This window comes from Ursus maritimus, unplaced genomic scaffold (genome assembly GCF_017311325.1).
Source record: "Ursus maritimus isolate PB19 unplaced genomic scaffold, ASM1731132v1 scaffold_1, whole genome shotgun sequence".
NCBI classification, from domain to species: Eukaryota; Metazoa; Chordata; class Mammalia; order Carnivora; family Ursidae; genus Ursus; species Ursus maritimus.
The window spans coordinates 3,700,180-3,712,586 of record NW_024423343.1 but is presented as its reverse complement, the minus strand read 5'-3'; the positions used below and the strand labels follow the sequence as shown (position 1 = coordinate 3,712,586).

The 12,407-nt window shown below is 56.6% G+C and overlaps 1 protein-coding gene across 1 annotated transcript; it reads left to right on the top strand.

Moving 5' to 3' along the window:
* Nucleotides 1-7,077: 7,077 nt before the first annotated feature.
* On the top strand, nucleotides 7,078-7,882 carry PRLH (prolactin releasing hormone). The gene is made up of 2 exons (XM_040637058.1): nucleotides 7,078-7,177; nucleotides 7,719-7,882. Exons 1-2 carry the CDS (start codon nucleotides 7,078-7,080, stop codon nucleotides 7,880-7,882), a joined length of 264 nt encoding a protein of 87 aa, XP_040492992.1.
* Nucleotides 7,883-12,407: the final 4,525 nt, after the last annotated feature.

The following is a 12,407-nucleotide window of genomic DNA, read 5'->3' as shown; positions in this document are numbered from 1 at the left end:
ATCAGGCCTCACGCCAACCCCGGGTCAGAGCTCCTCCACCAGGGTGACACAGCAAGCCGCGATTTCTGTAGGTCTCCGAAGCACGCTGTGGAAGAGCCCGCTTCACAGGGCCCACATTACCCACCACAGAGACACGATAGGATTCTCGTGTGCTGGCTTTCTGATCCCCCGGCGCTTGGCATCCGGCACGCAGCTGGGCAGAGTGACCTGTACGCATGCCCGCAAGGTCCACAGCACCAAAGCTGTTTTTTGCACAGAATTATTATGACCTATGAGCTCTCTTGGTGTTTTGTGGGGAAGGAAACAGAAAATGTGGACAAGCTAAAGCAACAAGAACAGTCAACATCATCTCTCAACCAGCAGCCTGTCCATCCCTCCAGGCATCTGTCCGTATATCCTCTTTCAACTCGAAACTCCTGCAGGTGAACGCACAGGCGAGGAGGTGAAGCCCCCACCCCGGATGTAACCTGCACAACTGGGGCTTCTCAGGAAAAAGCCGGCTCCGGAAAGAAGGGTTTTACCCGCTCCTGCTGTCCGATTCCCCTGCAGACACCTCCCGCGAAGTCTGCCCACAGACAGCCTCGCGGGTAGCTGAGCAAGCCAGGTGCCCTCAGACCACCCCAGGACTTCCACACCTGCAGCTCCGCCGCACCCGGGCTCAGAATCCCAAGGCAAGGGTCATGCTGGAGAAAGTAGCATTTGACTACATCCCTGCAAACACATAACAGTCTGTGATGGTCAACTATGTACCACCTTGGCTGGGTCATGGTGCTCTGATGCTTGGCCAAACACCAGTCTAGATGTTGCTGTGACAATATTTTTTAGATGTGATTAACATCTACAATTAGCAGCCTTTGAGTAAAGCAGATTCTCCTCCCTAATGTGGGTGGGCCTCGTCCAATCAGGCGAAGGTCTTAAGCAAGAAAGGTCTTCCAAGAGGGAATCCTACTCCAGGACGGCCTTCCAACTCCAGCTGCAACATCATCTCTTCCCAGGGTCCTCAGCCCGTGATCTTGCCCTGTAGATTTCAGACTTGCCAGCCCCACAATCCCATGAACCAGTTCCTCGAATCTCTCTCTTACACACACACACACACACACACACACACACACACACACACACACACTATTGGTGCCATTTCTCTGGAGGAAACTGACTCACGCACAGTTCCCACATAAGAGCTGTGTCTAATATTTCCCACACTGGAAACTCAGAAACCAGTTGGGTGGGAGTCACGTGCAAGTGTTGGAGAACACCATTTCCGTTGACCACAAGTACGATGCCAAGTTCCCAGAGCCACTGCCTCTTGGGGCAAGAAGATGCTCCCACCGCTGCTTGTCTTTCACTAAAACCTGATCTCAGCTCTCGGGAACTTCGCTTCCCACATGACACATACTTGGGAAACCGCTTTCTAACTTAAAGATGAGTCCTTTAAAATGTTCTCAAGAATTTGTATTTTTAGTGGGCAGAAGACATGGACAGACCTTCATAGAAGAAGACATACAAATGGCCAACAGACACATGAAAAAATGTTCAACATCACTTGGCATCAGGGAAATACAAATCAAAACCACGATGAGATACCACCTCACACCAGTCAGAGCGGCTAAAATTAACAAGTCAGGGAACAACAGATGTTGGGGAGGATGCGGAGAAAGGGGAACCCTCTTCCACTGTTGGTGGGAATGCAGGCTGGTGCAGCCACTCTGGAAAACAGTATGGAGCTTCCTCCAGAAGCTGAAAATAGAGCTGCTCTACAGCCCAGCAATTGCACTATTGGGTATTTACCCCAAAGTTACAAATGCAGTGATCCGAAGGGGCACCCGCACCCCAATGCTTATAGAAGCAATATCCACAATAGCCAAACCTGGAAAGAGCCCAGACGTCCATCGACAGATGAATGGATAAAGAAGACGTGGTGTATATTCAATGGAATATTACTCAGCCATCAAAAAGAATGAAATCTTGCCATCCGCAACAACGTGGATGGAACTAGAGGGTGTTATGCTAAGCGAAATAGGTCAGAGAGACAAATACCATATGATTTTGCTCATATGTGGAATTTCAGAAACAAAACAGATGAACACAGGGGAAGGGAGGGAAAAATAAAACAAGACGAAAACAGAGAGGGAGACAAACCATAAGAGACTCTGAATCATGGGAAACAAACTGAGGGTTGCTGGAGGGGGGTCCAGGGGCATGGGGTCACTTGGGGTTGGGCATTCAGGAGGGCACGTGATGTAAAGAGCACTGGGTGTTCTATGCAACTGATGAATCACTGACCTCTACCTCTGAAACTAATAATACACCATATGTTAATTAAATTAATTTGAAATAAATTGTTTTTTTAAAAAGAGTTCGGATTTTCAGAAGCCTTCTAGGTCAGGAGCAGCTTTGCCACTGACCCCCCCCCCCCCCCCCCCCCCGGCCACTCTGCTGCTAGGACTCTGGTGACTCCCAGTCCCCGAGGCCACCTCTTCCCATCAGACTGTGCACGTCTTTCTGGGCCTCCAGAAGGATCCCATATTTAAGACGCACAGGCCAAAGTCACAGGACGAGTTTCTTCTAGAAATAAGCACCAGAAAGAAGTATTTCATCAGTCACTCTTCACACTTACGGGGCCCTGCATCCGTTTCCTGGGGCTGACGTCACACAGGGCCGCAAGCAAAGTGGCTAAGGACAACTGAAATTTACTCTCTCACAGTTCAGGAGGCCGGAAGTCCAAGTTCAAGCTGCCAACAGTGCCAGTTCCTTCCGGAAGCTCTGTGTCATCCTCCGCCCCAGCTCCTGGTGGCTGCCACCAGTCCTTGGCTTGTGGCCACGTCACTCCTGTCTGTAATTCTGTCTTTGTACACCTTCCCCTGATGTGTCTCTGTGTGTCTGTCCTCTTCTTATAAGGACCCTAGTGACTGCATTCAGGGCCCACCTCACTCCAGCATGAACTCATCTCAATCTGATTACATCTGCAAAAACCCAATTTCCAAATAAGATCACATTCTGACCACATCTGGGTGGACATGAATTTTGGAAGGACACTATTCAATCCATTGCACCATTACGGTCCAAAAACCAGACCCCAAAACAGCCACCCATCATCATGCAACGTGCTAAGTAAGCCTGGAGACCCACCTTGTTGAGGGTAGAAGCTCAAAGATTTCAAAACCATCGAGTTCATCCCAAAAAGTGGCATCCTCTTAGTCATGCTAATGTGAAGGACAAGAAGGGGTGAGCTGCTCATGAGGGTCCTTCAATGTGGGGCTCCTTTAATTGCAAGGAGCAGAATCCCCTCAAACCAGCCCAGGTGAGATAGGGAGATATGAGATGCACATGGCACTTTCCTTCAGGACACCGGGAACCCAAGACCCACCCTCAGGAAGGGCAGGGCTAAGGGGGCTCCGGGGCAGCCGGGCCCTTGTGACCTCTCTGAGGGGTCCCTCATGACCATGAACCGCTCAGCAGACTTTTCAACAGGCGGCCCCGGCGGCCTCTGCAGCCCCCGTCCTGACTGTCCCCTGCAGTGGTCATAGTTCATGGTGGCAGACACAGAGACAGTGCGCGTAGGGCCACGTGCATCCCAGACGCTGGCGACCCAGGGTGGGGCTGCCAGATCCCCATGAGAACCCCTGCCCCCAACTAGCAGGGGGAGCTGGTCATTTGATCCCGCACATGGGTCACCGCGACCTCGCGCATTTGGGCTTCAGAAACCAGGCTGCGGTCTCTCCATGAGGGTCGGAGGGCCTCCCTCTATGCGCCCGCACCCATAATGAGTCACCTGCCTGCTAGACATCCATGGGCAGCCGACGGCAGCCCGGGGCCCAGTCCAGCTGGGCAAGGGCACTTAGCTGAAAAGGGAGGATTCACTACGACACACTCACATGCACATGCACGCACACGCATGTTCACGTACAGAAGCATGCACACACGCATACGCACGCACACGTGCACACGCATGCCCACGCATCCACACTCACGCACGTGCACACGCACGCTCCCACTGTGATGGCCAGGAAGCTGCCCACGGCTCCCGTGGTCTCAGTTCCCATTGTGCCAGGGGGCCCTGGGACTGCGCACACATCTGTGGGGACCACCCAGGGGACCCCCTTCAGACAGACCACACCCTACGAGAGGGTCCTGCATCACCATCACTACTCTTCACCAGGAGCGCCGGCAGCTTTGACCACAGCTGACCCAGAATTCTGGCAGAATCCAGCCCCAGTGTCCTTACCCCGCAGCCCAGGGTAGAAGCTCCGTACCTGCCCTCCACCCCCTTGCTCCTTACGCTGTGCCCCCTCACCTGTGCCCCCGGACCCCCGATCGCCCAGGGAGCCCCAGAACCTTCATCGCCAGGAGCGGGCAGCCGTGGGGCAGGGGAGAAGCCCGTGGGACCAATCCCCTGAGGGCCAGGCACGGCCCTGAAGCTTTCCTAGAAGCCCGACAGAGGCATGACGTGGGGGTTGTCCCCCCACACTCATCCGAGAGGAGCCACCAGGAGCCCTCTTCCCCAGGATGGGCTCCTTAAGACCGCACCGCAACCGCGCGTATGTGACCTTCGCGTCCTCTGGAATTATTCAGAATACGAGGAGTCCGGTTCTTCAGCCCCAGGTAGAGCGCACGTACCATACAGCTATTTTAAATGGCATAAATACAGATTTTTTTTAACAACTCGAGGGCGTGATTGTGGAATGAAAGCCATGAGATTTAAAATGTGCACGTCCAGGGAATGTACCCAGACAATGTGTGGGGGGTTACCCCACTAGAAGGAGATACGTCACACGTGCTGAATGACTGGCTTCCTCGACATGATCAGTGCTTTTTTCCCCTCATTTCCCCTATGTGCTACATTCTTCCCAAATGTATATAAATTGCTTTTATAATAAAAAACAAATTTGTTTATAATAAAAATGAATGTATTTGGTTTATAACAGTAACGAACTTGCTAGTTCTACACATTAATCGTGAAGACTGTGGAAGGCCTAGGAAAAAGCATCTTGCAGTCACAGGAATAGGACGAGGCTGGTCTCCGTGGCGCCCGGCGGGGACTGAGGGCAGCGAAGCCGTGCCTGGCCGGGTGGCTCCTGCCACCTCGCCGCGGTTGCAGTGGGCCCTGCGGGCGGCGTAGACATTGCCATCAGCCCAAGGGCCAGCGTGAAGAAGGAAGGCTAATGTGTTTTAAAACCACTCGACCCAAATGCAATTATATAACCCAGGAAGGGACAAATCACGTCGCTGATGAGTTTTTAAAAAAATAGAAGAAAGAAAAAAAAACGCGGAGACTCTGTCCTGATGCCGCCCTGGAAGGGAGGGGGAGGCAGAGAGGGGCATCTGGGGGGTGGGCTGCTTCCTCCTCGGGTTATAAAAGGGGGTGAGCTGGCTCTGCCTGGGCCACCACTGTGCCGCCGCACTCTGGCCGCCGCCCCGTGGGGACCCACGGTGAGTAGCTCTCGCGCTGTTTCCCTGTGCTCCTTCCTTCCCGGTCCATCTCCTCCCTGGCGGGGGGATGGGTGCTTCCTGCAGACTGCCCGGAGCCCCCCCATGCTCAAGCGTGGTCCGCGGTGGAGACAACGGGCCTAGTTGTCCCATGCAACCCCTCTGGGAATGCATACCGGGAAGCCCAAAGGTCCGGCGGCAAGAATCTCCCGCAGGCAGGGAAGCAGGTCCTGGGGACCGGGAGCCGGGCGCTGCCAACCTCTCCTACGACACCAACCACCTGGCGTGGGGCCCGCCCAGAGGGACGAGAAAGAGCCCAGGTGGTCTGGATGGATCTCTTTGTTTCCCTGCTTCATGCTGGCACCTCCATTTGCTGCAGACTGGGGGTCCCCACCTGGTCTGTGACACCACAATGGGCCTTTAAAATGGAGAGAGGTGGGTATTTTAAATTGCTCAGACCACGAGCACTTTCCATGGGGCTCGGACAGCCTGGAAAGTCAAGGTCAGCAGAGGGGATCCTCCCTGAAGCAGACGGGGATCCCGGGCGTCTTCCAAGTGCCAAGGGTGCGGGCACCTGCGGGCGGGGTGCCAGGTCTGCTGACGGACGCTGCTTAGGCAGCTCGGCGCCTCTACTCCGGCAGGTAACGAGGACTTTCTGGGTGCCTCTGCTGCCCACAGCCCTCTGCTCCTGCTGTGCCCCGCGCGTGGTGGGGGGTCCTGCTGCATGAGATCAGGTCCCACCATGACGAGGGCGAGTTCTCTTGTAAGGACAGAGGACTGACTCCCCTGCGCTCCCGGCTGCTGCCTGCCCTGTGGGGGCGTCCAGAGGTCCTGGGCTCAAGGAGGGAAAGAAGCCTGCACAGGGGTCCCAGCCCATGAGCCTGGCGCAGACACGACACACCCCACCCCCAGCCATGTCTGGGGTAGGCAAATCACCCCCTGCAGCAACCCCAGGCTCCTTGGGACCAGCTCCCCACAACCTGCTGCCCCCCGCCCCGTCTGGTGCACAGCACACACAAGGTACGGAGAGCTCCCATCCTTCCGGTTCCCTAACACACACAGACAGACAGACAGACAGACCAAGGCACTTCCAAGACAGCCCACCTCTCTGCACCCACCACTTATACATCTCCCGGATCCTTCCCAGGACAGAGGGTCGGTGCGACGTGTCTGACACACACGTGATGGCCTCACATAACGTTCACTGGACAGAGGACAGAATGAGGTCCCAGGATGAGGGCGACGGACTTTGGGAAGAGCCACGTTTGCCTGCTAGATATGCACGTCCGGGCCACTCCGGCACAGAGCAGAGGAGTGCGCAGGGCAGTGTGGCCGCACACACATGTGCGCACACTCTCGTGCACACCGGTACACACACACACACAGTCTCATACGAGTGCTCACACACACTGTCTCATACCTGTGTGCACACGCATGCACTCACACGTGTGCACACTCGTGCACACCGGTACACACACGTACACACACACACACACACACACACGCACAGTGCCCACATCGTCCAGGGCGGCCACCTTGGTGAGCGCACACCTTCACATGTGCGTAACATCGCTCCTGCCCTTCTGCCCCAGGCTGTGCCCTCCCGTGCGGGATCCCACCTCAAGCGGGGCCTGAGCGAGGAGCCGGGTGATGAAGGCTTTGCAGGCCTGGCTCGTGTGCCTGCTGCTGCTGGGCCTGGCCCTGAAGGGGGCCGCCGGCCAAGCCCACCAGCATTCCATGGAGATCCGCAGTGAGTGGCCGGACCCTGGGTGTCAGCCTCCCTCATCCGCCCCCCCTCCACCCCCAGGGGCCTGGCCAGGGGTACCGGCCTTGCTAAGTGCCTCCTCTCTGGGAGGGCCATGGCCTGGTGTTTGCCAGGCCTTTCCACAGAGTGGTCCTGTCACCTGCTCCCCGGTGCCCCTGCCCCTACGCAGCACACAGTGGAGGGGCTCACTTCATGCCCTCGGGGTGGCCCAGAGCTGGCTTTTCCTACCCCTGGCCCAAGAACCTGGGAGGGGGTGAGGGGAGAAAGGGGTTGCTGGGGAGTTTGAATTCCCATTTCCCGAAGCTCCCCACCACCCAGCCCTGGCCCCACCACGCCCTCTGGGTGTCCCTGCTTGCAGGTGGGTCCCGGCATGGCCTGGGCATGTGGGCAGCACTGAGCTGGGACCCTGCGTGGGGAGCACTGTGCATGTGCCCTGGGCTCTGCCACCCGCGGGAGCACACGGCACATGCGTGCCAGGGGACGCACCGCCCACACCCACGCCCTGCTCCTGTTCTTTCCTCCCCAGCCCCCAACCTCGATCCTGCCTGGTACACAGGCCGCAGAATCAGGCCTGTGGGCCGCTTCGGCCGGAGGAGAGAGGCCCTGGGGGATGCAGAGAAGCAGAGCCTCTGGCACCAGCCCGCCTGCTTCCCCCTGCAAGGAGGCGCCCAGCCCGCCCAGGATGGGTGACAGCCCAGCCCACGGAGGAGTAACTCCAGGAGCCATCCCCCAGCCTCCCCCCAACCATGGGCTACTTCCCCTTCGATCCTAATAAAAGCAGCTGACCTGGCTTAGGGGCGTATTTGTCGTGGCCACGTGGGAGCCGTTTGTCCTCACGGGATGTTAGTCTGGAAGGACACTCAGGGCCCAGCAGCCCAGAGGCACCATGATTTGCCCGAAGGCACCCTGCACTGAGTAAGGGAGTTGGGGCCTTCCGGGGTTACCTGCAGCCCATTGTGCCCTCCACCCAGGCCACTCCGAGTGGCCGCCCAGGCTGCACACTGCACCACCCCGTGCAGGAGACCCCCAGGGGAGGGCAGCACAGCCCCTCAGCCTGACTTGTCCTTCTCTAAGCCCAGTCCCTTTCACCTCCCTTGTTGGCGCTCGGAGGAGAAAGAGAAGCGTGAGCCGCTTGTTTCTGATCAATAGCAGGAGACATGAACCTCAATGAACGACAGTGTGTCCCTTTACCGCCTGTTTCAAATTGCACCAAAATGTCCCTATGTCCTGCCTCTGACCCAGCACCTAAGCCCACCCCTTAACTCTGAGACTCAGTTTCCACATCTGAACACCCCAGGACAGTACGGCTCGTTCCACAGCGCAGGCAGGCCCAGCACCTGCTTGCAGGCCAACACGGTGTGGCTGTTCAGTGTAGACCCCTTCCCCAAGGCCCTCTCCAACCCATTGTGCGGGAAGGAGGGCAGTAGGGACAGGCTTTTCCAGTTAGTTCCACGCCCAGAGCACATGGGCCTCTGCCTGCCCCCTGTTTGCAGGGTCTCAGGAGCCCACCCTGACGACAGGACTTCTGCCGGTCCACACTCAGGAGGCCCCAGAGCAGGCCTGCAGGACCCCAGGCCCCAGCTGTCCCTGCTCCAGTTCAAGGGGGTCTATGGCTCCGCAGACATCGAGAGGAGGCAGAGCTGCCCCACCTCCCCAGCCCCAGGGAGGCCCCAGGGAGGGCAGAGGTCAGCTCCTCCTAGGGAAGAGGCCCTGCTACTGGGCACCTCCCCAGGGTGGAGTGAGCGTGGGGACAGGAGGGACCAGGACCGTGCCCAGGGTAGGCAGGTGCTGGCCCAGGCCTGGAAGCACGGGCAGCCAGGAAAACAGTCCGGCACATCCTCAGAAAGCTACGCATAGAGTCATCATATGGCCCCTAGCGTTGCCGCATACGTCCCCGAAAGGTGTTCAAACAAATATTTACACAGAACTGTTCACAGCGGCACAATTCACAACAGGCGGACAGGTAGAAGCAGCCCGAGGACCCATCAACAGATGAACAGGGAAACCAGATGTGGTCCAGCCACACTGTGGGTTATGATTCAGCCATAAAAGAGGACCAAGTTTGGCTGAATGCTACAGTTTGGGTCCTTGCAAACGTGATGCTGAGTGGAAAAAGCCAGACACAGAAGCCCACACACAGCATGACCGGATCTACACGAAATCCGCAGAAAAGAGACCTTGCTGGTTGTCAGGGTAACCGCTTAACGGTGGGCTTTGCTCTGCAGAGAGGAAAACGTCCTGGAACGAGACTTAGGTAGTGTTTGCAGAACACCGTGAATGTGCTAACACCACTGACTTGCACACTTTTTGAGAAAAGAGTTCCCAGCTCAGGGTGGGTCTCAGGGCAACACAGCGGCGTGGGGACGTCCGCCCCAGGACACTGGAACCTCTTCTGAGCGCCAGACGGATGAAGAGGCAGGAACTTTTATGTTTCCTACAACTTAGTATGAAAATTTTCAAACACACAAGAAAGTTCAAAAAGTAGCCTGATGAGCCTCCCCGTACCCTCCCCTTAGATTCAACAATTATTACGGCATTTCTCTCTCTCACTCCCTCTCTGTCTCCCCTCCCATTTGGAAGTAAGTTGTAGACATCGTGACATTTCCCCTAGATGTTTCCGCATGTTTCTCCTCAAAATAAGGACAGTCTCCTGCATAGCCATAAAATTATTGTGCCTAAAACATTGTCAAACATGCATAACGTCATCTAGTTTCTAGTCCGTATTCAAAAATCCCCAAGTATGGCCGGAAAGTCTTGGCTGTCTTTTTCCTTCCTTTTTTTTTGAAACCAGGCTGCAATCTAAATTCCCTGGTGCATTAGGTCTCGCTCATCAGTCCCTGACCTTATTTTGTCGTGACACTGACTATCACAAGAGCCCAGCACATTCTCCTGTGGAATGAGCCCATGTGATGTGTGCAGTGTCCCCCGGAGGGCTGTTACCTTGTGCCTGTTCTGTCCCCGCACTTCCTGCGGTCTGAGAGGGAGATCCAGGGCCTCAGCCGGATTCGGTTACTCACCGGGGACCCCAGGGCTCTGTGTCCCCTCTATCACACCTCATCTGATGGACAGTCCAGGCCCTGCTCGGACAGACGCTGGGGCTGACCCCCCCCCCCACAGAGGCGGATCTCAACTATAAGGGGCTTTCCTGTCTTTTGCCGTGTGCCCGAGGCAGCAGCCAGTTTACCCAGAGCCCCCCCGCCTGTGATACAAGCACCCACTGGACATCCCTGCTGGGAGCACATGACCTCACCGGGGGGGTCACACAGAGGAGATTTTCTAATTCCTCCCACATTTATTAGCTGGATTCTTCTAAAGGAGGTATCCCCCCTCCTCTCTCTCTCTCTGTGCAACACTTACAAATAATTTCGGATGCTCAGATGGTCCTCAGTTTGGCCAGTGGGAGCCCCAGGAAGAGGGTACATTTTTTTAAGCAGGCTCCACACCCAGCATGGAGCCCGACCCGGGGCCCGAGCTCACAACCCTGAGATCACGACCTGAACTGAGATCAAGAGTCGGACGTGGATGGCTCAACCGACTGAGCCACCCAGGTGCCCCGGGAATAAATTTTAGAACAAGAAGAATGGGTCCCTGAGTCAGGCCCTCTGGGCTCTTAAAAACAAAATGCAAACATTTGAAGATCGAATTGGCCTTGTTAAGCCAGGGGCAGGAGCCAGTCTGACAGGCGCAGAGGAGCTCTGCCAATGGGCAGAAAAGGAAAGCTTTTTAAAGGCAGAGAGAAGGCGCCTTTTTTTTTTTTTAAGGAATTTATTAGCGTTGTTTAGGCAAGGTCGCCCTAGTAAAGGGTCGGGGTCCTCCAGAGGGCTGCCTCCAGGAAATTCCAGCGTGGCAGGTTAAAGGTCACATTCCAGAGGGGGTGGAAAGTGCAGTTGGGCTAAGGAGTAAATCCGGCCTTACTGCTCCGTACGTAACATAGTGGCACCATTATGGCCTCGTGGTTTTCCTTCTGACAGCGCGAAGGGGACTCTTCCAGGGCAGTTGGAGGACACACCTCCAGCAGAAACAGGAGACAGGGAAGGGGCACGGTCACGGGTAGGTCAGCAGGGTTCCTCCGAGGGGCCTCCTGCCCCCACCACCTGCACGGGTGCGCAACCCCCGAGCTCCAGAGAGGAGCCAGGTCCAAACTCAGGCTGGGCAGGCCTGGAGCAGCGTCCCAGGCGGCTGGCAGAACGGGGGCTCCCAGGCTGGCCTCCCTCGGGACCTGAGGCCAGTGTAGACCTGGAGGTGGCATTCCTGGCAGTCTTCACAGGGAGTGCATTTCTCTGCGTGCCCCATGCCCACTGCCCCCCACCCCCAGTCACAGATTCCGGATGCAGTGAGATGAGGTGGGCAAAGCATGGCGCAGAGAACCTTCCCTGAACACCTGCCGGGTGTGGGGGAGGCTGGTTCGGAGAGCCTGCCTTTCCTTCACACCTCAGCGGAAGGAACAATTTCTACCCTCTTGTTGGACACACATTCGTTGGCACCTGGCATGTGTCACATGCTGTACCAGGCACCGAGCACCCCACAGAAAGAAGGACAGACCCTCTGCCCTTGGGGCCCTTCCCCCGCCTTGCCGGAATATTAGGTTCACCTGGGAGGGCTCAAAACGCCCAGGGCCCAAGCTGCACTGCAGACCGATCTAACCAGAGCCTGTGGTGGGCGAGGGGCGCTGCAGGCAGAGGCTCCCAGGTGACTCCAAGGCAGGGTTGAGCCGCCTGCCTGGAGGAGAGGGTGAGGAGAAATCATATCCTGGGGGATGGGGAGCCTGAGCTCCAGAAGCGTAATGCACCCTATCAGTGTAGGGCCGCTATGGAAGGATGCCTGGGGGAATCCGGCCGAGGGTGTGTTTTAATAATACATTCTAACACCGTGATACTAGCTTGACAAAACGGGAGGGAATAGGCATAGATACGTGGGCATCCTACACACATCATCCTATTTCCCTACTTCCTGTTGCGTCAATCAACTCATCGGAAATTTCTCTGAAAGCCTGGCATCTAGCAGAGCGAATGAGGGGGACCCTGTGCCCTGGAGCAGCGGGGTTTGCCCTGAGTGGTGCTGGAGCGCCATCTCGTGGTCAGGAGCGACCTCGGCCTCCTGCTGCGTCCAAGGTGGGTCCCACCAGGTGGGCACAGGGGGTCCCCAGCCCTGCTGCGGTGGGGGCGGGGAGCACAAGACACAGCCTGGCACCCCAGGGACTCACCCCACATACTTC

Coding starts and splice junctions, on each gene's coding strand:
- PRLH (XM_040637058.1), top strand. CDS start 7,078: ATGAAGGCTTTGCAGGCCTGGCTCGTGTGCCTGCTGCTGCTGGGCCTG. Junction 7,178..7,718: donor GCATTCCATGGAGATCCGCA/GTGAGTGGCCGG, acceptor TTTCCTCCCCAG/CCCCCAACCTCGATCCTGCC.